Genomic DNA, 27120 nt, shown 5'->3' with positions numbered 1-27120 from the left:
TTATGGACACTTTTTTGAAATTACAATGCTACAATTCTTTTTTAAATCCTGTGTAACACATTTAAGCTTTCACTCTATTGAAACAACAAATAATAATTATGTTGTTTGAGACTGAGACAATAGGTTTGTCTATTTTGGACAATGGGTTTGTCTATCTGTGAGCAAAAAAATATATTGTAGTGACTCACTCACTGCTGAAGCTTATTTACTTATTTACTACTTTCTTAACAGCCCAGTCTAAATAACAACTATTTTCTGTCTTTTGAAAAATGTGGATGGACATGTTTAACATATTACAGACCTTTTACATATTTCAATAAGACATTATAAGGGCTCCTATATGTTCATAACAACTAATAACGCATTAGTTTATCAAATCTGTTGGCCTGAAGTACAGTAAGCTTTATCTAACTATATCAGTAGGCCAAATTTGAGTGGAATTGTTCGTTAGCCAGGTTGTCAGATTATTCACTCCAGGCTTGAACCAGGGTAATCTCTCTCTCTCAATGACGTCAAGTATCAGCTGACTGGTTTGTTTTGCTGTAGACTCCGCAGCAGATAGCAAGGAAGGAGTCGAACGACATCAAAGGAGTAAAATCATTTGTTATTCTTACAAAAAATTGGTCTTGAATCTCCCGACAGTTTAAATCGCCTACGGTTGAAATATATTTGCCATTCTTACAGGCATCTTTTGCCTCATTTACGAAACAGTTTGACCTGCGTGAAATATGCCTTCAGAGAAGACATTCAAACAAAGGAGGACATTTGGTATGTACTAACACAGCAAATTTTAACATTGGAATCTGATTTTATAGATTATATCGTTATTTCAATTAGTAACTGTTCACATTTGGTGGATCCTTATTTCGTAATGTCAGCTTTTATGTGGAAAACAGATGGTTTCCCAATTTCCCCTAGTGTCTGAATAGTTCATCAGTTCAATTTCGACCAGACGCCAAAGGCAATAAACAGTCTAGGTACAAATTTGGAATATCATTAATTTGATATAATATAGGCCTACATTTGGCTTTTCAAAGCGACAAATTCGTGATAATTAAAGGTGGTGGCTGTATCTAGGCTAATAAAAAAGGTTGTGTCCTCAACAGTGGGTCATGTTATGCAATCCGAATAGACTGAACAAATATTGGTGTTGTGTTTAGTTGGTAGGCTTTAGCCTACAATGTCTGTCTCTGTAAAATGTATGTCAATGACAGCGAAACGATCATCGGATTCTGTTGAGCTCAATTTGTTTGTGAAAGGGATGTTTTAAAAAAACAAAACAAGTAGGCTACATAGGCCTATTGCTCTACTCGAAATGCAGGGACGTGCGCTGCAGAATTGGGGGATGGGACGGATTGCGGAGGTGAAAAGAGGGCCTTGGGGGAAGGGGCCAAAAACAAATGTCTGTAGGCTAACTAACATTATATCATGTAGACCTAGATAACACACCAAATATGGATTGTCGTGTTAATTTCACTTTCTGTCAATAGGCCTTTATGTTCAATACAGTTTTGCGTCTGAGATAAGGTCCCTTGTTTAGGGTTGTGACGTGACTAGATGGAGTACAGCTACGACCGGACGTTAGTTTTCGTAGCAGGTTAGGAGAGCTTTTCAGCAACCCAGGGATTCCCAAACTGTTTTGGCCCGCGACCCCATTTTGAAATCTTTTTTTTTTTTTTTTGCCATAGTAGGGAGAACCTGGACGAAAGTAACACTTTTAGTTTTTTACTCAGGCACCATACTCTGACAGTTTGTGTCCTCTACCTGTAATTTCATTTCTAGGGCAAATGAGTTAAAATTAAATAGACCTAGAACTGAACTACTGCAATGTTACTTTTGTACCTGCCGGGGGTGCATTCAGTATGATATGTTATGTTTAGCATTCAGTATGATATGTTGTGATTTGTATTATATGATTTGTGGGCAGAATGACAGATTTTTACCTTGTCAGCTCGGGGATTCGATCTAGCTACCTTTTGGTTACTGGCCCAACGCTCTAACCACTGGGCTCCCAAGTGGCGCAGTGGTCTAAGACACTGCCTTTCAGTGCAAGAGGTGTCACTGCATCTTTCGGTTCGAATCCAGGTTGCATCACATCCGGCCGTGATTGGGAGTCACATAGGGCGGTTCATAATTGGCTCAGCGTCGTCTGGGTTTGGCCTGGGTAGGCTGTCATTGTAAATAAGAATTTCTTCTTAACTGGCTTGTCTAGTTAAATAAAGGAAAAATAACTAAATTAATCAGCAAAAATGTAAAGTCTTAGACCACTGCGCCACTTGGGAGTCCAGTGGTTAGAGCGTTGGGCCAGTAACCAAAAGGTTGCTAGATCGAATCCCCGAGCTGACAAGGTAAAAATCTGTTGTTCTGCCCCTGAACAAGGCAGTTAACAAACTGTTCCTAGGCCGTCAGTTAAATAAGAATTTGTTCTTAACTGACTTGCCTAGATAAATAAAGGTTAAATATTTGTTTTATTGTTTTCTTTTAATTAATGCCGCCTAGCCAACGTTAGCCACCTAGCTAGAATTCGTAACATTATGATATGTGGCTAACGTTGGCTAGGTGGCGTTAATTAAAAGAAAACAGTAAAACAAATATTTAACCTTTATTTAACTAGGCAAGTCAGTTAAGAACAAATTCTTATTTAACTAACCCAACGCTCTAACCACTAGGCTACCTGCCGCCCCACTAGGCTACCTGCTGGCATTGGCTAGCTGGCTGACATTGGCTGGGTTAGTGTTAAGGAGTTAAGTTAAAGGGTTAGAGGAAATGTTAAAGTAAAGTAAAGGGTTAAAGTAAGTGGTAGAGGTCTTTTGGCCCTGGGGCTTTCCTACCCAGACCTGATATGCATAAATACATTTTCTAAATATAGAGACTCATTCCAAACGGACCCGAGGACAACTAGACCCATTCCGTATGGACCTGATTGGACCGGGTCTGGATCCAATCTGAGTGAGGAAAGCAGCAGAAAAGTAATTTTTAAAGCTACTTTATTAAGCGGAGCTGATAATGCGCGAGAGGGGGCAGAGAGGTGCCGCTCTAGCAAGTGGGGCCTACTCACAGCTATAGCAGACTAATAGCTGCCATAGCTAGGTTATGTATCAAAAATGATTAAGTAGTACCTGTCTTGACTGCATCAAACCGGGAGAAGCTAGTTAAGCTAGCTAACGTTATCTAGCTAGGCTAATTGAGGCTGCAGTGCATCCTCATCCTACAGTTAAAAATAACAACTCCATTCAGAATATTACCTAAATAGCAGCCTAACCATTCCAAACATATCATACTAATTTTTGTGTCCCGGATTTACGGTAACTATGTTATGTCTAATCTGAGAACAGGCTGGGCGATAAGTGCACAATATATGTCTTAGCTGTACTATCAGCCATAATTTCATATTTTTGTACATTTTTATAATGAATTCTCTAGGTTTCACATTTTAAGAAAATTAACCGTGCGTCAACATTGCAATGTTGAGCAACCACAATATTTTGCCTTTACAATATTAATCAGACTAAAATGGATCAAATAATAGCTATATTAACTATCATATTCTCATCTCACTTTAATGGGAATGTAATGGGAGATATTTTTAACTACTAACCTGTCGACAAAAGCTTATGTGAAAAGCTGATCCATTAAGGCATAATTATAAGGCATAATGTCATTTATCATTTTCAAACATTCAGTCCCTTGTTGATATTTTGCTAACATTATAAAAGCAAAATGAATTAGAGACAATGGCCTGTTGTTAAATGTGTTTTTATTTTATTCCAGGTCATCAGTTTACGTTGTTGCTTTCGTCCCACCCATCTCTCCTGTAACTTCTCCCAGGCTAACAACAAGACTAGCTAGCATGATACTTGAAACCTATGCTGTCATTTAGTCACTAGATGGGTTAATAAGAAAATTACATTTGTTTGGAACCTTAAACAACTATACACAACTCTACAACAGAAAAACACTTCTGGGTCAGTTTTCTTTACTTACATCGCTCAAAACCACATTTTATTGATAGCTTGGTGGATAACATTTTTGTTGCAGGGAGGTCGTCCTCCACCATAGGAACATGCTGACTTCACAGCATCATTCTAGTTCATGTGTTATCTGAGAAAATGGGCGGTACCCTATGTGGGGAAAAAAGTGATGTAATCAACGGCCAATGTTTACTTTTTTAATTGCGGCTATGACAGTCTATTACAAATCAGTCTGACAGTACTTTTGACAGTATTTTAATCAAATTGTATTTGTCACATGCTCCGAATACAGCAGGTGTAGACCTTACCATGAAATGATTACTTACAAGCCCTTATCCAACAATGCAGTTCAAGAAATTGAGTTAAGAAAGTATTTTATAAATAAACTCAAGTTAAAAAATATATATATAAAATAAAAAAAGTAACACAAGAAAATGACATAACAATAGCGAGGCTATATACATGTGGTACCGGTACCGAGTCAATGTGCGGGGATACAGGTTAGTCGAGGTAATTTGTAAAGTGACTATTCATAGAAAATAAACAGTGAGTAACAGCAGTGTAAAAACAAAGAGGGGGGGGTGTCAATGTAAATAGTCCGAGTGGCCATTTGATTAATTATTCAGCAGTCTTATGGCTTGAGGGTAGAAACTATTAAGCAGCCTTTTGGTCCAAGACATGGCACCCGGTACCGCTTGCCGTGCGGTAGCAGAGAGAACAGTCTATGACTCGAGAGACTGGAGTCTTTGACAATTTTTTGGGCCTTTTGGGCCAGTGATGTACTGGGCCATACGCACTACCCTCTGTAGCGCCTTACGGTCAGATACCGAGCAGTTGCCATACCAGGCGGTGATGCAACCGGTCAGGATACTCTCGATGGTGTAGCTGTAGAACATTTTGAGGATCTGGGGACCCATGTAAAATCTTTTCACTCTCCTGAGGGGGAAAAGGTGTTGTCGTGCCCTCTTCACAACTGTCTTGGTGTGTTTGAACCATGATAGTTTGTTGGTGATGTGGACACCAAGAAACTTGAAACTCTCGACCCGCTCCACTTCAGCCCATCAATATTTTTTTTTTCAAGCCCTGCTAGAGCCGGTGTGGTAGGATTCAAAATTAGTCCTGTATTGACACTTTGCCTGTTTGATTTGTCTGAGGGCATGGCAGCATTTCTTATAAGCGTCCGGATTAGTGTCCCACTCGTTGAAAGCGGCAGCTCTAGCCTTTAGCTCGGTGCGGATGTTGCCTGTATTCCATGGCTTCTGGTTGGGATATGTATGTACGGTCACTGTGTGTGGTGTAAAGGTGGTCTAGAGTTGTTGTTTTTTTCTCCCTCTGGTTGCACATGTGACATGCTGGTAGAAATGAGGTAAAACGGATTTAAGTTCGTTGAGTACGGTCTTAGTGCCAGCATCGGTTTGTGGTGGTAAATAGACGGCTATGAGTAATATAGATGAGAACTCTCTTGGTAGATAGTGTGGTCTACAGCATATCATGAGATATTCTACCTCAAGCTAGCAATACCTCGAGACTTCTTTAATATTAGACATTGCACACCAGCAGTTATTGACAAATAGACACACACTCCCGCCCCTCATCTTGCATGCATGAAGAAGATTATGCATGAAGAAGAAGCCAGCTCTATATTATCTTTGTCGTCGTTTAACCACATCTTGGTGAAACATAAGATATTCGTTTTTAATGTCCCGTTGGTAGGATAGTCTTAATCGTAGATTGTCCAGTTTGTTTTCCAGTGGTTGCACGTTGGCCAATAATACGGAGGGTGGTGGTGGTTTACCTACTCGTCGGTGAATTTTTACAAGGCACCCTGCCCCTCTCCCACCTTTTCTCTGTCTTTTCTTCACGCGGATGACAGGGATTTGGGCCTTGTCTCGACAAAGCAGTATATCCTTTGCGTCTGACTCATTAAAGAAAAAATCTTTGTACATTTCGAGGTGGGTAATCGCTGTTCTGATGTCCAGAAGCTATTTTTGGTCATAAGAGATGGTAGCAGCAACATTATATACAAAATTAGTTTCAAACAATGCGAAGAAAAAAAAATGTAGGTTTGATCCCCTGTCTTTGATCCCTTAGAGATGTCACTTTTTAAAACCTATTAGATATGCATGGTACTGGTTCCGACCGACATTTTCGCGTATAAATCGATCTGTGTACACCGTAGATAGAAATGGCTTGCATTGAGCGAAAGCCATGGTTCCCACGGACACCGTAGCATTTCTTCTGTGCCTGTGTGAAGTAGAATGTGACATCTGAAACCACTTGAATCTGGGATGTCCTTCATAACATCTAATTTGCTCTTACGACTGTCCGTCAACTCCTACCTCACAACCACTGACGAAGCACATGCCTGAAATCGTTACATTGTAGCGCAGCTGTAGGGAGTGGTTTTACCACTGTAGCATAGGTCTGGGCGATATGGCGAAAATATATAAAATTGTATTTTTCAAATTTTTTACGTAATGACTGTATTTGATGATATTTTATGTTTTTGATTAATACAAATTCTACATTTGCTTTGAGTAGTGCGTGACCCTAGGGTGGCAACACATATATATTCTAAATTATTTCTCCATTCTGATTGTTTTATACTGTTCAATTCAACTTCAACCTAAAATAATATCCTGCATTTCCATCAATTTCTGCATTTCCTGTACTCATTTGAGATCATTTCCAAACTGCCACGATATGGCAAAAATACTAGGCCTTATTTTTCACCAAATGTTGCAATTGCGATTTAGATCAAAACACCTGTGTGAACTTTTGGAATCATGGAAATAGAATGTTTATTATAATTCTATAGTTTGAATATAAATAACAGTGGGCACTTTGAATACAGTGTTGTTTGGCATGACGACGAATGAAAATGCCATGGACGAGTTATTGTGACAGGGTAGGAACCAAGGTGATGTTTAGTGTTTCCTTGGGGACCCTATAATCTTTGGTTACATGAAATCTTTATTCATATTGCCAACATATTCATGCTTCGCCTATTACTCTTTGATTTAGAAGATACTGTTGCACAAACAACATGCTGATTTAAGCCTCCACCAGTACTGTTATCAGGCTGTATTAGCTAGCTACGTTTGCTCTGACTCAGTACTTTTATTAGCTAGCCAGCTGACTAGTGATTAGCATTAGTGGCTAACACGATTTAGCTTAATTTGCTAAGAAAATAAACTAGCTGTTTGCAGATGTAAGAAACACAAACTGATATTGTAATTATAGGACGCTTGTGGATTTATATTAAGATCAAAGTGGAAACAATATCGTTGTCATCAACATTGTTGCATGTGCTGCATTGACCATGCAGACTGAACGAAAGTGTCTCGTGGTCAAGCAACAACAAATGCACCCCTTGAGTGACTGGCTGGGACTAGGTCTATGTGGAAAGCGGCATGGAGAGAGAAAGGAGAGGGCTGAATCAAGTAGCTGAGTAAACTATAAAAATGGACATTACACACGGCATATCACATTTAACAAATCAAACATTTAAAATACCGTTATAGAACGTATAGTAAAAACCCAAACCGGTCCGTGCATAAATACCGGTATATAGTATACTGCCCAGCCCTACAGTAGTACATTCAATGATCGATTTATAGCCATTAATCTAAAATATTTCATAGATTTTAAACAAACAAAAAAAACATGTTTGTCCTAGACACATTCATATGAGATGAAAAGCGAGTTCCTAACGAGTTCAGGAAGCCAAGCTAGGGGCTTCACAGCGATGCTGGCAGACGTTTTGATCAAGAGAGACCTTTAGAAAATATGTACATTTTCTCTAACACTAAACATACAAATATGTATTTAACAGTGGAAATGACGTATATACTTTCTAAATATAGCATAATCAAATTATAAATCGACTAACTATAAGATTTCACCATCCTTATAAGGCATATTCATACAGTTTTGTTGAATAGGAAATATTTAATTTCAGGATTTTTTTTTACTCCTGTTTGTACTGTGTACTTGAGTTTGTGTCCTCAAAAGTGAGTACATCTCAGCAATTTATAACTATTTTTGCCAGAAAGGTGAGATTTTAACCTTTCTTTGAGTATGCAGCATTACTAATTATTGTTTATGACCCTCACATGATAAATAATTACTTTTGGGGATTACGTAGATTACATTTAATTACATTTAACTGGTAAAATCCACTTCAATCAGTGTAGATGAAGGGGAGAAGACAGGTTAAAGAAAGATTTTTAAGCCTTGAGACAATTGAGACATGAATTGTGTATGTGTGCCATTCAGAGGGTGAATGGGCAAGACAAACAATTTCAGTGCCTTTGAACAGGGTATGGTAGTAGGTGCCAGGTGAACCGGTTTGAGTGTGTCAAGAACTGCAACGCTGCTGGGTTTTTCACACTCAAGTGTGTATCAAGAATGGTCCACCACCAAGGACATCCAGCTAACGTGACACAACTATGGGAAGCATTGGAGTCAACAATGGGCAAGCATTTCTGTGGAGCACTTTCAACATCTTGTAGAGTCTATGCCCTGAAGAATTGAGGCTGTTCTCAGGGTAAAAGGGGGTGTAACTCAATATTATGAAGGTGTTCCTAATGTTTGTACACTCAGTGTAGGCCTAGATATAGATTTAGCCTTCAGCCTTTATATAATCATATGAATTAATTTATATACAATATTCGACTATAAAAGACTCCTCTGAGAAAACAGTTTGTCTGAACTGTCTCTTTAAGTCTATTGTATTTACTTAAGAGCAAAGTGAATTATTATTCCTGTAAAAATCTGTCTCGTGTATTTCTGGATAGAATTGCCTAAATATGAACATTTTAGTGGAGCAATTGGGCTCAAGAGGTCCATCCTTCCAGTCACTTGTGGTGTTTCTTCTGTCCATCAGTCAAAACTGACCCAGGGTTTGTATGTAAACAAAAGGCCTTATCTGGTGCCATGGAAACCGTTGTTTTGGCCTTGTTACAAATGGCCACCGAGTTGCAAAGTTCAGCAGGATGGGATTAGTTTAGAAAATATTATGTTCACTTGCTGTTTCATTTATGGTCTGAGTTGATTCATCACCTGGTTTGCTGCACTGATTGTATTGTCTATAACCATAGGGGTTTGAGGTAATGGGCAACATATATTTTTCCTTTGAGTTACCTGTGTGAAAGGCAGATGGGATATAGAACAGATAGTCTGATAGTTGTTTTGTCATCTCACCTGTTCTCTCTTCCTTGTGTCCACAGAGCAGAGAGTAGATGATGTACGACTGATCCGAGAGCAGCACCCCAACAAGATCCCGGTTAGTATCAGATCTATTACCACCACAACCATATAATATACTTAAGCAATAAGGCACCAGCGGATGTGGTGTATGGCCAATATACCACGGCTAAGTGCTGTTCTTGTGTACGACGCAACGCGGAGTGCCTGGATAGAGCTATTACCACAAACCCCAGAGGTGCCTTATTGCTATTATAAACTGGTTACCAACTTAATTAGAGCAGTAAAAATACATGTTTTGTCGTGGTATACGGTCTGATATACCACGGCTGTCAACCAATCAGGATTCAGGGCTCGAACCACCCAGTTTATAAATTGGAATAGAGAGAATTCCTAAATACAGACCCATCCAATGCTTTCCTCAACAGAGGTTATCCTTCCTAACAGATATTCTCATGAAGAATAGGTAGAAGGGTATGGAACCGTCTCATTGTAAGCCATGTGTCAGGACCCAAACAGACCACATATCAGATTTAATATCTCTTTAACCTTCCATCTGCTGCCTCTCTCCTCCACACACACACTCTGACTGACTGAAAGGGCCTCAGTTACAGTACATGACCACTTCCTGATCCTTACCTTTGTCTGTCCAGGGGCCCCAAAATTCAGAGTAATGCCCCTCCCCCTCTGATTGACACTAGCTGTATCTTGGTAATGGCTCCTCCCCCTCTGACACTTGCTGTGTCTTGGTAATGGCTCCTCCCCCTCTGACTGACACTAGCTGTGTCTTGGTCATAGAAATAGAATAAATAGAACGGGCGTCCCCATTCAAGTCAATGATGGCGGCCATTGCAAGGAGCAAACCTGGAAATTAAAGCAGGAAGTGTACCCATCAATGTGCTGTGCTGTGATTTGTTGGCTCAACTGACATTATAAAAAATACATTCCATTGTGTGAGTCACATCAGTAACATCATTTGAATTAACGTTCTACATTACCATGGAAATTACACAATTGCGGGTGTACACATGAGTTTACCAGTCAAATCGCCAGGGTTAGAGGCTCCGGAGCCCATTCTATTTCTATGGTCTTGGTAATGTGACTCCTTCTAGCATGGTGTGCTGTGGGGACAGTGAGCTCTATAACAAGATGTTTCCTCTGCTTCCTTTCAGGTCATCATTGAGAGATACAAGGGAGAGAAGCAGCTGCCCATCCTGGATAAAACCAAGTTCCTGGTTCCTGACCATGTCAACATGAGTGAACTGATCAAAATCATCAGGTGCTCTTTCATGATGTTACGTTATCCTCTACCTTCTCTGTATTTACTTACATACATTTATCAGGCACTCACTACAGCAAATGTACTTCTACCAATGTTTGGATCTGATGTGCTGAACTCTTTGTCCATGTATCTTTGTCCCACCAGGAGGCGCCTCCAGCTGAACTCCAACCAGGCCTTCTTCCTGTTGGTGAACGGCCACAGCATGGTGTCCGTGTCGGCAGCCATCGCTGAGGTGTACGAGCGCGAGAAGGACGACGATGGCTTCCTCTACATGGTGTACGCCTCACAGGAGACCTTCGGAACCATGGCCCCCCAGTAACAGCCTCCCACCACCACGCCAGCACTCGGACATTGATACTATCTACCACCCTCCCTCCCTGATCCTTCGTTCCTAAATACAGACCTATCCCCCTGCCTTCCCTCCAACCCATGCTTGCTTTACAACGTTAGCCAAGACCATAGGAACCAGCCAACCTCTTCTCCCATGCGCTAAAGGGCCCCTTATAGATATTAAAAGCCCTATCCTGCACCTTCTCATACTCTGCCCCTTACCCATACATTCAGCCATGTGTTTAGGGAAAGGGATTAAATAGTTATGTTTGGGTTTTGTTGTATAGGATGGATTAGTATAGCAGAGATGATTGCCAGTTCTGCTTGAGTTCGCTCGCACAAGTTTCAAGCATTTTACATGTTAAATCCCTGCTTGAGTCCATCACGGTTGAGTTCAGATACAGCAAACCCCATCTTTTCTTTTCCACTGGTTGGGTTTGCTAAACTTGAATGAGCTCAGTCTTTTGGATGAAGCTTCAGTCACAACAGCTGCTGAGGAATTTTGTAACAGTTTAGTTGAATCCAGTTTGACTGACATGGGACATTACTGCCACAACAACATGTGTCATCATGTGGTAAAGTCTCCTGTGATGGGTGACTTAGGCCAATAGTCTTAACCGCTGTGACAAAATTACTGTTTCTATTTCCTTTTTAGTCTTTACTTCGGCCAATTCTAGGCAAACTATAGTTTAAGGCTTACATGTTAATGTGTGTTCAGTTTAGCATTCATCTCCCCCTGTCTTTATAATGGTTATGGGTTCAGAGACAAGTACAATTTTCTCCTTAATGAAAACGAAGGTCCTTTTTCAAATATGTTTTTATTTCCCTGCCTTTGTCGTAAATCTCTCCACATAGAAGTGATGTGAGGGACTCTTGGTTAAAAAGTAAAAAATGCTATGCTACCGAAAACCTGCTATGATGATTGTAATAAGAAATTTGCCTCCGTGTGTACAGATATTGGACAAATGAAAGGAATAATAAAACTGACCTTGAACACTATGATCGGATAAGACATGATGATGGAATTGCACGTGTGTTGAAAGGGTCACTGATGTGGGGTTGGTGGCCAGTTAGGACTGGGCGGGCATCATGGGCTGGGTCTGTCCATCTCTCCCCCACCTAGACCTGCCCTAGGGCTCTGGACAGAGCTCATCTCTGGGTGGCATCACACTTTTAGAATATTCAATTTGTTTAATAGAGGGTTATTTACGCCTTTTATAATGTGTGCTGACTTGTGTGCTCTTCCCTTTTGCTGTCCTCTTCCCTCGCAACTGTTTTAAATGTTAGATGCCTTTTTGTCAGCATTTTTGGCAGTTCATCTTTATTTTGTTTTCATTCAATGTGATTTTGCTTCGTTGTACAAATGTCCATATGCTATACTTGTGCATAATGAATAAGAATGATTCTATGATCAGTTTGATTGAGGGTTTAATAACAGAGCAATGGTACAGTTATCAACCCAATGTTCCTCTGCATTCTCCTGTGTTTGCCACTCTCATTCTTCATATTTACAGCAGTATTACACAACCTTTTCTTGTATTTATGTTGGTATTTTATGAATAAAAAAAGTCAAAGTTTGGTGTGTTCCTCATCTAGAACACATATGCTGGTATTACACTGTGTTGCCAATGAAATTATGAAATCAAAAAACAAAATGCTTTTTACAATGTTTTTCATGCAGTATATAAAACAAGCAAATCTTAAAACACACACCATATGATACAAAAATCTGACATAAAAAAATAATACAGGATCTGCCCTTCAAGTTCAAATCTGCTTCACAATAATACCAAATGTTTTAAAATACCTTTTAAATCAAACAACATGCATAGCTATTGACTAAGAAAATGGCTACGTTACAGTCAAATATGTTTGACAACAATCTCATTGGAACCAAGTAAGCTGAAACAGTTCCAGAAGCAAAAATGCTGTATCATTTTATTATGGCCATACATTTTCTTTAGTCAATTATTGTACCATGCAGGGTTGCTAAGGCATCCAGGATGCACAGCTTAGTGCACAAACGTGATTTCCCATGGTCAATAATTTCACTATTTCATTTTAATGATATAAAGACATGATTATAAATCAAATTGGTTTACCAAATGTTTGCAGCATGAACCAGGGTGTATTAACTAAGCACAATGTTACAGAACATTGTAAAAACAAATGAACCACCAGAGAATCATGTTTGCTCTGCAGCTGTAATGTGCCTACTGTAAACTCTCTTACTCCCATGAGACCTAGACCAGAAACAGCATGGATGTGGTCAAAACATTTTGACAACAGTCACTGACATGCAATACTGTACTAGTCAAGATACAATCCTGGATTGTCCTACAATTCCTTGATCTTAAGTGACCACTTCCTGATCCTTACCTACAAATATCATATCCACCAGAATGGAACTCCAAGTGGATCCTGATTTTGTCAAAGTCTTGACTATCTATTGGAAGCAATCGGTGCAAGTGTTTATTGGTACATATGATCATTATCAAAGAAATGTCCCTTATGACTGAATTGTGTCCTCCATACCTGGCTAGGGACGCTCCAGTGCAACACAACAAACCTATAATAACTTGTCCATCCTTGAGGACCACTGTCCTCATGTCACACTCACATCCAATGGCCTGGGACCAGCCAGTCTCATAAAAGTGCTTCACATGCCACACCATGGTGGCAACTTAAGGAGACATTCACTGACACATTCAATATCAAATCTTTCTCAAAAAGGATCCTCTTACATTTCACCACCACCCATTTTGGGCAGTGATTATAACAATTAGACTGCTTCAACTTCTAAACTTCTAAATGATTAAACAAGTTTGGAATCATTTCCAGGCAGTTTGGCACAAAACAATATCAATGGCACATCTTTGTAACGCTGGCACCATCTGTTTCTTTTCATCATTAATACCTGCACTGTACAGGGCTAAGTACCCACAGTGAATGATTTGTTGAATAAAGCACTTGTTTGTTTCACTTCCTCTTCCCCTGTGCTGTCTGGCAACACAAAGGGAAATTACAGAAGTACTTCCTTGTTTACTTCCTGGTTTCCTCAGAGACATGCTTTGTTCCAGAGGAGGAGGATGTGAAAGACAGTCAGTCAGTGTGCATTATTCGGCAGTCATCTAATGTCTTTACATTCACACTTCATCATCCTCTCAGATATAAATCCAACTTTCTTCTCCAGAGCAACTAAAAGGCCATCTTGTCTTAGAACAGTACATTACTTGTTTTGAAAGGGTTGGGTCTGGCTACAGAACTGAGTGACACTGAGGTGTGACCTGAGTAGCGTGAGGAGTTGTCATATTTTTATTTTTTCCTTTGACCAAAATCATCTGTTATAGATGGACTGGAACGAATACAAATCTGTCGTTCTGCCCGTGAACAAGGCAGTTAACCCACTATTCCTAGGCCGTCATTGAAAATAAGAATTTGTTCTTAACTGACTTGCCTAGTTAAATAATGGTAAAAAAATATATTAAAAAAAATAGCACCCTCCAAATTGACTCTAAAATGTCACTTTCTTCATGGTCTCAAGCAAGAATCTAAGTTGAGTTGAGTAGCCACCATTCACCAGCCTACCATCAAAACTGTGACTGGTGTTCAAAGAGTCACGTCAATGAAAGGAGCTCCTCCAATCTGAGGAACATAAGGTGCTGATGTGCGCAGGAGTGAGACCACAGGAGTTTTCCTTAGTCCCCTGAGTCCTGGCTGTCTGATTTAGGAGCATACTTCAGCCGAAATGTGCCTGAAAAACAAAATACCAATTACGGTCAATATGTCAAGTTCCCTAAGAGGTTTCTGTAGATATAAAAAATATACAGTACCAGTCAAACATTTGGACACATCTACTCATTCAAGGGTTTTTCTTTATTTTTACTATTTTCTACATTGTAGAATAATAGTGAAGAAGTCAAAACGATTAAATAACACATATGGAATCATGTAGTAACCAAAAAAGTGTTCAACAAAACAAAATATATTTTATATTTGAGATTCTTCAAAGCACCACCCTTTGCCTAGATGACAGCGCTGGCAATCTCTCAACCAGCTTTATGAGGTAGTCACCTGGAATTCATTTCAATTAACAGGTGTGCCTTGTTAAAAGTTAATTTGTGGAATTTCATTCCTTCTTAATGTGTTTGACCCAATCAGTTGTGTTGTGACAAGGTAGGGGTGGTATACAGAAGACAGCCCTGTTTGGTAAAAGACCAAGTCCATATTATGGCAAGAACAGCTCAAATAAGCAAAGAGAAGTGACTGTCCATCATTATTTTAAGAAATGAAGGTGTCAATCTGGAAATTTCAAGAACTTTGAAAGTTTCTTCAAGTGCAGTCGCAAAAACCATCAAGCGCTATGATGAAACTGGCTTTCATGAGGACAGCCACAGGAAAGGAAGACCCAGAGTTACCTCTGCTGCAGAGGATACTTTCATTAGAGTTACCAGCCTCAGATTGCAGTCCAAATAAATGTTTCACAGAGTTCAAGTAACAGACACATCTCAACATCAACTGTTCAGAGGAGACTGTGTGAATCAAGCCTTCATGGTTGAATTGCTGCAAAGAAACCGCTACTAAATGACAGCAATAAGAAGAGACTTGCTTGGGCCAAGAAACACACGCAATGGACATTAGACTGGTGGAAATATGTTATTTCATCTGATGAGTCCAAATTTGAGATTTTTGGTTCTAACCACCGTGTCTTTGTGAGAAGCAGAGTAGGTGAACGGATGATCTCTGCATGTGTGGTTCCCACCGTGAAGCATGGAGGAGGTGTGATGGTGTGGGTGTGCTTTGCTGGTGACACTGCCTGTGATTTATTTAGAATTAAAGGCACACTTAACCAGCATGGCTACCACAGCATTCTGCAGCGATACGCCATCCCATCTGGTTTGCGCTTAGTGGGACTATCATTTGTTTTTCAACAGGACAGTAACCCAAAACACACCTCAAGGTTGTGTAAGGGCTATTTGACCAAGAAGGAGAGTGATGGAGTGCTGCATCAGATGACCTGGCCTCCACAATCACCCGACCTAAATTCAATTGAGATGGTTTGGGATGAGTTGGACCGCAGAGCGAAGGAAAAGCAGCCAACAAGTGCCCAGCATATGTGGAAATCCTTCAAGACTGTTGGAGAAGCATTCCACATGAAGCTGGTTGAGAGAATGCCAAGAGTGTGCAAAGTTGCCATCAAGGCAAAGGGTTGCTACTTTGAAGAATGTCAAATATATAATATATTTTTATTTGTTTAACACTTTTTTGGTTACTACAAGATTCCATATGTTTATTTCATAGTTTTGATGTCTTCACTATTATTATACAATGTAGAAAATAGTAAAAGTAAAGAAAAACCCTTGAATGAGTAGGTGTGTCCAAACTTTTGACTGCTACTGTACCTATTTTTAATCATAGAATTACAATATTTCTTGCAGTAGCTGTATGGTTTCTACTTTATACCTTGCTGAGCAGCATCCATGGGTGGCTGCTTGCATTCCTGTGCCCGATGGCCGATGACCCCACAGTTGTAGCAGGACAGGCTCCCTGGCTTCTTGTGCCCTCCGTTCCCCACCACTCCATGAGGCTGGTACATGTTGGCCCCGGCCCCCAGAAAGCCCTGCATGGGGGGCAGGACCAGCCCCTGCTGCCCCTGTGTGTCATGGCTGTGAGACATGCTGCTGTTGTAGAGGGGCGGTGCCACCAGGGGGTAGGGGAAGGCAGTACTGCTCCCAGCCAGCAGGGGACTGAGGTGAAGCAGGGGACCCAGGGTGAACACTGACGTCCCTGAGAAGGGGTGCTGGAAGTACCCTGCGTAGCTGGCCGGGGGGGCCCCGTAGGAACCACAGTTCCCACTGCAACCACAGGAGCTGCACACGCACACAGAGGGGCTTGGGGTGGAGCCAGAGGCGACGGCGTAGCCACTTTTCTCTGTGGAAGTGGGACTGGAGCTTGGCAGGACAGCAGCGCTACTGTTGACACAATAGGTGTTGCCTGGCACTGCTGCTATGGGAACGCTGCTCGCGGTTCCCATGGGAATGCCACTCACAGATGGGAAGGCTGACTTAAAGGAGGGAGATAATGAGGAAGAGGAGGCGGAGGAAGAGGGGTAAGGGTAGTGTCCAGCACGGGGTAAGGAGGGGGACACCTGTAGGTGTAGAGGGGGGTGTGAGACGTGGTGCAGGGTGTTGGAGGTGGTGGTGAGGGCGGTGCTAGTCTCCACCATCAGGCCTGGAAGGGAGCGCAGCATGGTGACCCCAGAGGGCCCCCGGGGCCCAGCAGAATCCTGGTGGAGGGGAGGGAACCCCACACTGTCCACACTCAGGCCAGGGAATAGGCTCTCCAGCCGCACCCCAACAGCTACGCCTGAACCCAGGGGTTTGGCCCGCTCATTAGGGCAAAGGGGAGGGGGCCGGGACTTACGGGGGGAACCCAGGATGCGTCTTGGTGACAGTAGGGGCAAGGAGGGTGGAGGAAGGCCAATGTGGGAGGGGCAGGGAGTAGGATCATTCTGCACGGGAAGAACCTGAGCAGTGGGCCGACTAGGACCTGTTGTAACGGTGGGGTTCAGGAGAACACATGTCCTGTCCTTCTCTCCGAGGTCTAGTCCTGACCCCATACCTGGATGGGAGACAGAACAAACTGTTATCAGAGATAAACTGTTATTAATGATATACCCTGCTTTTAAATTACCGTAAATTCCGGACTATAAGCCGTAACTTTTTTTCTCACGCTTTGAACCTCGCGGCTTAAACAATGACGCGGCTAATATATGGATTTTTCCCGCTTTCGGCATGAAGCTTTCATTAGACCAATGAAATTGCCGAACGGGTTAAGGTCAAACAACTTTTTTGTTTACTGTTTAGATTAAATCGAGCGCTCTCAAACTTCCCATCATTCTGATTACGGTAGTCATTTTGTCACCCTCATCATGGCAAAGACACGGAGAAATGCATATGATGCAGCTTTCAAGTTGAAGGCGATTGATCTGGCTGTTGGAAAAGGAAATAGAGCTGCTGCACGGGAGCTTGGTCTTAATGAGTCGAGATAAGACGTTGGAAACAGCAGCTTGAGGAATTGACTCAGTGCAAAAAGACAACTAAAGCTTACTGCTAATTTTTTATTTTTTGTTACAAGCCGTGTTTCGTTAAAGCCTATTTATTTTTGTTACAAGCCGTGTTTCGTTAAAGCCTATTTATTTTTGTTATTAAGCCGTGTTTCATTAAAGCCTGTGTAAAGTTCATTTGTTTCAATGTACCGGTAGGCACTTGCGGCTTATAGACATGTGCGGCTTATTTATGTTCAAAATCATATATTTTTTTTAATTCAGTGGGTGCGGCTTATATTCATGTGTGCTTAATAGTCCGGAAATTACGGTAGCATGACTGCTGAAAGAGGGAGGGGGACTCACGTCTGTGTGGCTCCTTGGCCCTGTCGAAGGCCCCTTCCCGGGACAGAGACAGAGGGGTAATGGGGCTGGAGGAAGAGCTGGAATAACCTGAGGAGGAGCTGCTGTCCCGAGGGAGAGGGTGCATGCCCATTTCTACCTCCACACGCAGCTCTGAACACAGAAACGCATGTAGGCTAAATGAAGCTGAAGCATACAGCAGGGATCATCAACTAGATTCACATGTGGGCTGATTTCTTCTTGAGCGGATGGTCAGGGGACCGGAACATGATTACAAATAATTTGTAGACTGCAAATTGACCACAAGCAGATTTAATATTTGACAAAACCATAATAATTTCAAATCATGCTTATATTTCTATACGATCACATATAGTGCATCCGGAAAGTATTCAGACACCTTGACTTTTTCCGCATTTTGTTATGTTACAGCCTTATTCTAAAATTGATAAAATAAACATTTTCCCTCATCAATCTACACACAATACCCCATACTGATGAAGAGAAAACAGGTTTGTAGGCATTTTTACAATTTAGGTAGAAGGAATTGTCTGTAGAGCTCCGAGCTCCGAACTGGAAGGGTTCAGAGCACTGGAAGGGTAACAAAACATTTCTGCAGCATTGAAGGTCCCCAAGAACACAGTGGCCTCCATCATTCTTAAATGGAACAAGTTTGGAACCACCAAGACTCTTCCAGGAGCTGGCTGCCCGGCCAAACTGAGCAATCGGGGGAGAAGAGCCTTGGTCAGGGAGGTGACCAAGAACCCGATGGTCGCTCTGACAGAGCTCCAGAGTTCCTCTGTGGAGATGGGAGAACTTTCCAGAAGGACAACCATCTCCGCAGCACTCCACCAATCAGGCCTTTATGGTAGAGTGGCCGGACAGAAGCCACTCCTCAGTAAAAGGCACCTGACAGCCCGCTTGGAGTTTGCCAAAAGGCACCTAAAGGACTCTCAGACCATGAGAAAAAATATGATTTGGTCTGATGAAACCAAAATTGAACTATTTGGCCTGAATGCCAAGCGTCATGTCTTGAGGAAACCTGACACCATCCCTACGGTGAAGCATGGTGGTGGTAGCATCATGCTGTGGGGATGTTTTTCAGTGGCAGGGACTGTGAATGTCCTTGAGTGGTCCAGCCAGAGCCCGGACTTGAATCCGATCAAACATCTCTGGAGAGACCTGAAAATAGCTGTGCAGCGACACTCCCCATCCAACCTGACAGAGCTTGAGAGGATCTGCAGAGAAGCATGGGATAAACTCCCCAAATACAGGTATGCCAAGCTTGTAGCGTCATACCCAAGAAGACTCGAGGCTGTAATCGTTGCCAAAGGTGCTGCAACAAAGCACTGAGTAAAGGGTCTGAATACTTATTTAAATGTGATATTTCAGTTTTAAAAAAGCTGTTTTTACTTTGTCATTATGGGGTATTGTGTGTGGATTGATGAGGGAAAAAAACTATTGAATCCATTTTAGAATAAGGCTGTAAGGTAACAAAATATGAAAAAAGTCAAGGTGTCTGAATACTTTCTGAATGAGCTGTATATCTCTCTATTATGCGTGGGAATACTTTGGAATAGATTTCCCAAATTAAAATCACTTGGAGCTGTCCAACAATAAAAAACAAATATGACATTTCTCTTCTTTTTTTTGTGGGGCGGCAAATAAAATCAGCTGGGGAACCCTGCCGTACAGGTTACCTGCAGTATCACGTTCTATAGGTAATGTTGAGAAGGTGTACTTTGAAGGATTACCTTTGTAATGAACCTTTATTTAAGTTTTTGTGTACAGTTTATATGTTCATGGAGCACAGTTCAAAACAGAAGACTTTGAATGACCTGCATCAAGTGTCTAGTTTACTTGTATTGAAAGTGTACAATGCCAGAGGAGTTACATACAAACCACATCAGCCACGTTGCATGCGCGAGCGTTGCAAAATACATTTACACATTAATGCTCTTCAATCATTTCACCCACACCGCTCACACCGTCTGCGTAGTCAAGTGCTAAAATATAACTTGGCTCTATTGGAGAGGCGACACCCGCTGCAAGTCCCCTTCTTATTGGATATCAGGAAGATACAATCCCACATGGACGCTTGAAAGACTAACGAGGAGAGATTCATTCAAGATAACTAACTAAAAACTAACTAGGTTTCCCTTTTTATCTGTGGTTTTATCATCGGAGTAAAGAAACACACAATTTTGTATGACTCCGGGTCAAAATTCTACAATGAACCAGCTAAAAAGAAGACCACATGCATATCAAGTAAAATAACCCAATGTTCATCTCCCAGGACAAATATCCATGAATGTTTCATATGCGCATTGACCTGCCCTGAAATGAATATAATTGATTCAAAGCTGATTTTGGCATTTTAACCTAACCTGCGTGTCATGATCGCGTCTGGTGGGGACAGATAAAATCAACATGCGCACGATGCCGGTGTAGTCAGCATGTTAGAAAAGTTACCTGTGTTGTTGCTGGAGTGGACTTGTGCCACTGGACCAATGTGGCTGGATGGAGTAACCCTGGCGATGCCACTACAGGACACAGGGAACTGGGACATCATATACCTCTTCTCCATCTTCTCCCTACTGACAACACAAACACACACAGTCAGTCATCACACAGACACAAAACAGTATAACTGAGGGGAATATCATCACAGCCAATCAAAATAATTATAAAGTACACAAGCAGGTGCCAGACAGCTACTATATAAGGTGAAGAAATAAGTTGGAGAGATCTTTGAGATGGTCTTTCACTAGCACTACTGAAACCCTGGAGGGTTCTCTAGTCTAGTCAACATTTCACAAGCACACCAGGGTCTGACATGCAGTAATATATGTCTACCCAGTCTTCACGTCACACTAATTGAACTATAAAGTACATACAGTGCATTCGGAAAGTATTCAGACCCCTTCCCTTTTTCCACATTTTGGTACTTACAGCCTTATTCTAAAATCGATTAAATAAAAAATGTTCCTCATCAATCTACACACAATACCCCATAATGACAAAGTGAAAACAGGTTTGTAGAAATTTTTGCACATTGATATATAAAAAAAAAAAAAGAAATACCTTATTTACATAAGTATACAGACCCTTTGATATGAGACTCGAAATTGAGCTCTGGTGCATCCTGTTTCCATTGATCATCCTTGAGATTTTTCTACAACTTGATTGGAATCCACCTGTCATAAATTCAATTGACTGGACATGACTTGGAAAGGCACACACCTGTCTATATAGGGTCCCACAGTTAACAGTGCATGTCAGAGCAAAAACCAGGCCATGAGGTGGAAGGAATTGTACTTAGACAGGATTGTGTTGAGGCACAGATCTGGGGAAAGGTACCAAAAAAGTTCTGTGGCATTAAATGTCCCCAAGAACACAGTGGCTTCCATCATTCTTAAATGGAACAAGTTTGGAACCACCAAGACTCTTCCCAGAGCTGGCCACCCGGCCAAACTGAGCAATCAGGGGAGAAGGGCCTTGGTCAGGGATGTGACCAAGAACCTGATGGTCACTCTGACAGAGCTCCAGAGTTCCTCTGTGGAGATGGGAGAACTTTCCAGAAGGACAACCATCTCCGCAGCATTCCACCAATCAGGCCTTTATGGTAGAGTGGCCAGACGGAAGCCACTCCTCAGTAAAAGGCACATGACAGCCCGCTTGGAGTTTGCCAAAAGGTTCTCTGGTCTGATAGAACCAAGATTTAACTCTTTGGCCTGAATGCCAGGTGTCACGTCTGGCGGAAACCTGGCACCATCCTTATGGTGAAGCATGGTGGTGGCAGCATCATACTGTGGGGATGTTTTTCAGCGGCAGGGACTATGAGACTAGTCAGGATCAAGGGAAAGATGAACTGAGGAATGTGCAGAGAGATACTTGATGAAAACCTGCTCCAGAACACTCAGGACCTCAGACTGGGGCGAAGGGTCACCTTCCAACAGAACCACGACCCTAAGCACACAGTCAAGACAACGCAGGAATGGTTTCGGGACAAGTCTCTGAATGTTCTTGAGTGGCCCAGCCAGAGCTCGGACTTGAACCCGATCGAACATCTGTGGAGAGACCTGATCCAATCTGACAGAGCTTGAGAGGATCTGCAGAGAAAAATGGGAAAAACTCCCTAAATACAGGTGTGCTAAGCTTGGAGCGTCATACCCAAGAAGACTCGAGGCTGTAATCTTTGTCATAGATGCTTCAACAAAGAACTTAGTAAAGGGTCTGAATACTGTAAATGTGATAGTTTTTTTTATTTGTAATACATTTGCAAAAAATTCCAGCAACCTGTTTTTGCTTTGTCATTATGGGCATTGTGTGTAGATTGATGAGGGAAAAAAACGATTTAATCTATTTTAGAATAAGGGTGTAACATAACAAAATGTGGAAATAGTCAAGGGGTCTGAATACTTTCCGAATGCACTGTATACCATATCAACCTTGGGACATATTTCATATTTGGTTATATACATGGTATGATCAGGGAGAGAGATGGAGATACTCGTGTGATAAATAGTTATCTGAGATTAATTTCTGCTGTCCCTGGTGCAATAGAGAATTGATATGGAAAAGCACTTTTGTTAGCAGTCCGTGTTTCTTCTAAATATGGCACACACGGAGGAAGACATGACATATGAGTGTTTTTTGGACAACCATTTAGGCCTACAGAGGGAAAATAGTGTTAATTTAGCTGCATCACCAGGTGAAGGAAAATTAGACTTGACAGTGGAAAGAGTGATCGTGAATAAGCTCCCATTTAGCTCACTGTCAGACACACCTATTGAAATGCACCTGAGGAACTTTCCGCTTCATGTAATCAACGCACATGGTCGTACCTGGCTAAACCTGGCTAGTGGAAACGTGTTGATATTAGCAGTGGAAACAGGCTTAGTGATAATGTTTTCTCTCAGTACCACTCCTATGCTACAAAAGGTGACTGTTTTTTTTTCCAGGGGAGTGATTCTTTCTATCTCCCCTTTAGGTAAACTTATCTGGGCTAACCAATCTGCCCACTGGCATGCTAGTTAACCATTGATAACCAAATGGCCATTATTACTCTATATTCCCTCACACAAAAACATCATTGATCAATCTCCTTTGTTAACGTTTAATAAAATATATCAATGGATTAACCTTTTACACATGCTACACAAATGATAAAGTATGACTATCTAAATAAAAAAATATTAAACATTAGTTGTAAATAGAAATAGTAGGTAATGTTGGCCAAATTCTGTGGATTTTGCACCGTTCTATAACAATGGCCTAATTTGATCTATCTATCTATCTATCTATCTATCTATCTATCTATCTATACTCTTAGAAAATAAGGTTCCAGGTTGAACCATTTTTGGTTCCAGGTAGAACTATTTTGGGTTCCATGTAGAACCCTCTGTGTAAAGAGATCTACCTGGAACCAAAAGGGTTCTACCTAGAACCAAAAAGGGTCCTTCAAAGAGTTATCCTATTGGGACAGCCAAATAACCCTTTTAGGTTCTAGATAGCACCTTTTTGTGTATCTATCTATGTCATTACCCTCTGAACTACCTGTTTCTATACAGGAGTATGTTGGGATTGTCACTGTTTTTATTGAGCTGGGGGACAGAGGGCTTGATGAGGGAGTGGGGGTTCAGGGTTCAAGGTTCAGACTCACTTCTGCAGTTCCAGCTGCGTCTTCAGCTTTTTCTTGGCTCCCTGGGTGAGGTCATACCTGTTCAGATCCTCCTCTGTGAGTCCAAGGAACTGTGGGAAAGGAGAGCAGGTTGAAGAGAGGGAGAATGAATCTGATAGGGAAAAACAGCAGCTGTTGTTTGATCTACTCTAATGTCTTACTGTTGGGGCTTTCTAATATTAGACGTAGCCTTTGACATGTAGCCTTATTATGAAATTGTATTATTGATATTGCACCTGTCCCACCTACTTGCTTCTAAATATCCTTTGTTGTTTTGATGTTGTTGTTTGTTAATATTTGATTTAATCTGTATTGTGATTGCTGCAAAATTAAATGCCTCTTTGAGAAGCCAAAACAAACACACTTTTCCTTATACCCTCATGTCTACAGCTCCATAGGTGTCTTAAATGCCACTCATCCACTGTAACCTAAACCCACCAATAAGAGACTCCCCCCTTCCCCAGAGCCCACCCACCTCCTCCATGGTCAGCTGTTTGAAGACTGGGTAGTACTTGTGCAGGCGGAGTTTCCTCAGCCAGTCCAGGATGCCATTCTGTTCTGGGCTGCTCATCTGTGGAGGGCCAGGGTTCTGGAGGTGCCCGGGAGAGGGCGCGTTGTCCCCCCCTGATACCCCCACCCTGCCGGGGGGAAGGGTGGGCACTGTGCCCTGGGGGAGCAGCTGGGTTGGAGAGCAAGGCTGAATGGAGTTGTGAATGCTCATGACTGGCTGGATACTGGCCACACCACACACAGCTCTGAGACAAATTAGGGAGAAAGGGAGAAGGGATGAAAGACAAATGGAAACATGGAGGGAAAATAAGGAAAAGTTAATGACAGAAAATGGACAGTGGAGAGACACATATTGCAAAGGATGGAAAGATTGTAATTCCGATATTTAGATCATTATACATCATAATTTGCAGATTTGGATAGGTAGCAACAGTCTATATGAGACATAGTGAAAGAGTATGTTGCGTATTAGAGAGGAGAGACCACCTGTTGGCTCCTCTGTATTGAAGCAAGCACCCAAGATCTGTAGCACAAAAAAGAAACATAGATCCACAGTCATTCACATATTGAACAACTTCTAAATTAGCATGCTATAAATAGCTAGATACTGTTTACAAAATGAATTGAATAATCTCTTGACTTCTTGACCTCTTTGCAAGTTGCAACAAGCTAAATATCAGTTGAGTGTCGCCAGTTTGTCCAGGTTAATTTGAGAGCAGTATGACATTGCAGCAGTGTCTGTACAGCCATGGGGGCCGGTGGTACCACATTACAGCAGAGTAAGAGCCATTTTTATTTCACTGCATCCCAAGGGTCTCTTAATATCTGCCAAGGGGGGAATAGCTGGCTGCTCCAGACACTCATCCAGGTCTCCCACTTCCCTGCCTGCCAGTGGGATGGAACTATAAATACACTCTAGGATGAGGTCACCAAATCGAATCATATCAAATTTTATTTGTCACATTTGCTGAATACCACAGGTGTAGACTTTACTGTGAAATGCTTACTTACGAGCCCTTTCCCAACAAAAAATTAAATAACACAAGAAATAAAAATATTTAAGAATGAAGCCATATACAGGGAGAAGCAGTCGCCAGGCCTACCAACACAAACATGCCAGCCCAAATTCACACACAACACTAAAATAGAAATCCCAACACCCCTCAAACCCCCTACTTTAACCCAATCAGAGAGGGGGACACATACGTCCCATGAACTCTGATTAGGGTTAGGACAGGAGTCTTACTTGCAGTGGGGGGAAAGGAGGGGACGGTGGCAGTGGGGGCAATAGTGCTGAAGAAGAGTCTGGCCCGGTAGTGTTTGAGAATGTGAGCTGGAAGCGTTGTCAGGCACCTGCACAGGGAGAGGGTTAAAGTGTGAACATATGAGACAACATTAAATTTAATGCTTGGCATGATTCATTCCCTCCTTATCTGTTGTCTTTGACTCAGAGCCAGTAACACCAAGAACTAGGTCAACAACAACATTACAACAGCATGGCTTGTTTTCTCATTTACAGTAACTCCTTGGTTGTTACTCCTTATCATACATATACAGTAAGAACATATTATATATCACAACACATACAGTACTAACTATGTACCACAGTTATCAACTGAACATATTATATATCACAACACATACAGTATTAACTATGTACCACAGTTATCAACTGAACATATTATATATCACAACACATACAGTATTAATTATGTACCACAGTTATCAAGTGAACATATTATATATCACAACACATACAGTATTAATTATGTACCACAGTTATCAAGTGAACATATTATATATCACAACACATACAGTATTAATTATGTACCACAGTTATCAACTGAACATATTATATATCACAACACATACAGTTTTAACTATGTACCACAGTTATCAACTGAACATATTATATATCACAACACATACAGTTTTAACTATGTACCACAGTTATCAAGTGGACATATTATATATCACAACACATACAGTATTAATTATGTACCACAGTTATCAAGTGAACGTATTATATATCACAACACATACAGTATTAACTATGTACCACAGTTATCAAGTGAACATATTATATATCACAACACATACAGTATTAACTATGTACCACAGTTATCAAGTGAACATATTTAGGTGGGCTACCTTGGTCAGTGACACAATGCTGATGGACCTTACCTGGGGTCCAGCTCAGAGGTCTGATCAAGGCCAGGGGACTGAGGCAGGAACTTCTCTAAACCTTCATCAGAGAAAAGCTGGGAGACCTGGGAGAAACACAAGATAGATAGTGACCTTCACATCAATGATCCAAGACCAGCTCAGTTAAACCCTACCGTTGTGACAATGAGTCGTTATAATGCTGCATCAAATGTACATGATCTTAGGGGCATTGGCAAACACAATGTCAGTAACTTAATTTATGTGCCCCTAATTGCACTTTATGCTTCTGTTTATCATACAGCTATTGTATGCAGTAATCATGAGCCTATAAACCAGAGTTTCACTGTTAGCACTGAGGTGGTGTGCCCTAGTAGGAAGACCACTTTGTGCAGCTCACCTTGCACTATCAGCTCCAATATAAATAACATGACTAAGTCTACTTATGATAAGCTTCCCAGTAAAGCATTAAAAACAATCAAGCAACTCAGAAAAGTGCTAAAAATAGCCCATATTAACATATGTAGCCTGAGAAACAAGGTCCATGAAGTCAATAACTTGCTTG

The 27120-nt window shown here is 41.4% G+C and overlaps 2 protein-coding genes across 2 annotated transcripts in view; one reads left to right on the top strand and one right to left on the bottom strand.

Annotated features, from left to right (window-relative positions):
* Window positions 1-482: 482 nt before the first annotated feature.
* LOC106573632 (microtubule-associated proteins 1A/1B light chain 3B) lies at window positions 483-12369 on the top strand. Its single transcript, XM_014148859.2, has 4 exons — window positions 483-768; window positions 9203-9258; window positions 10352-10458; window positions 10606-12369. Exons 1-4 carry the CDS (start codon window positions 729-731, stop codon window positions 10778-10780), a joined length of 378 nt encoding a protein of 125 aa, XP_014004334.1. The 5' UTR covers window positions 483-728; the 3' UTR covers window positions 10781-12369.
* Window positions 12203-27120, bottom strand: part of LOC106573631 (zinc finger CCHC domain-containing protein 14) — a 39177-nt gene continuing 24259 nt past the window's right edge. The window contains exons 5-13 of the mRNA XM_014148858.2: window positions 26577-26662; window positions 25639-25745; window positions 24879-24915; window positions 24358-24637; window positions 23865-23953; window positions 20672-20796; window positions 18203-18352; window positions 16255-17412; window positions 12203-14545 (exon numbers count right to left, since the gene is read on the bottom strand). Coding sequence (XP_014004333.2) covers window positions 14490-14545; window positions 16255-17412; window positions 18203-18352; window positions 20672-20796; window positions 23865-23953; window positions 24358-24637; window positions 24879-24915; window positions 25639-25745; window positions 26577-26662 — 2088 coding nt within the window. The 3' untranslated portion in view covers window positions 12203-14489. The remainder of the gene's footprint in view (window positions 14546-16254; window positions 17413-18202; window positions 18353-20671; window positions 20797-23864; window positions 23954-24357; window positions 24638-24878; window positions 24916-25638; window positions 25746-26576; window positions 26663-27120) is intronic.

The sequence above is a fragment of the Salmo salar genome, chromosome ssa16 (genome assembly GCF_905237065.1).
Source record: "Salmo salar chromosome ssa16, Ssal_v3.1, whole genome shotgun sequence".
NCBI lineage: Eukaryota > Metazoa > Chordata > Actinopteri > Salmoniformes > Salmonidae > Salmo > Salmo salar.
The sequence above is the reverse complement of the archived record's forward strand: the minus strand, read 5'-3'. Positions and strand labels throughout refer to the sequence as shown.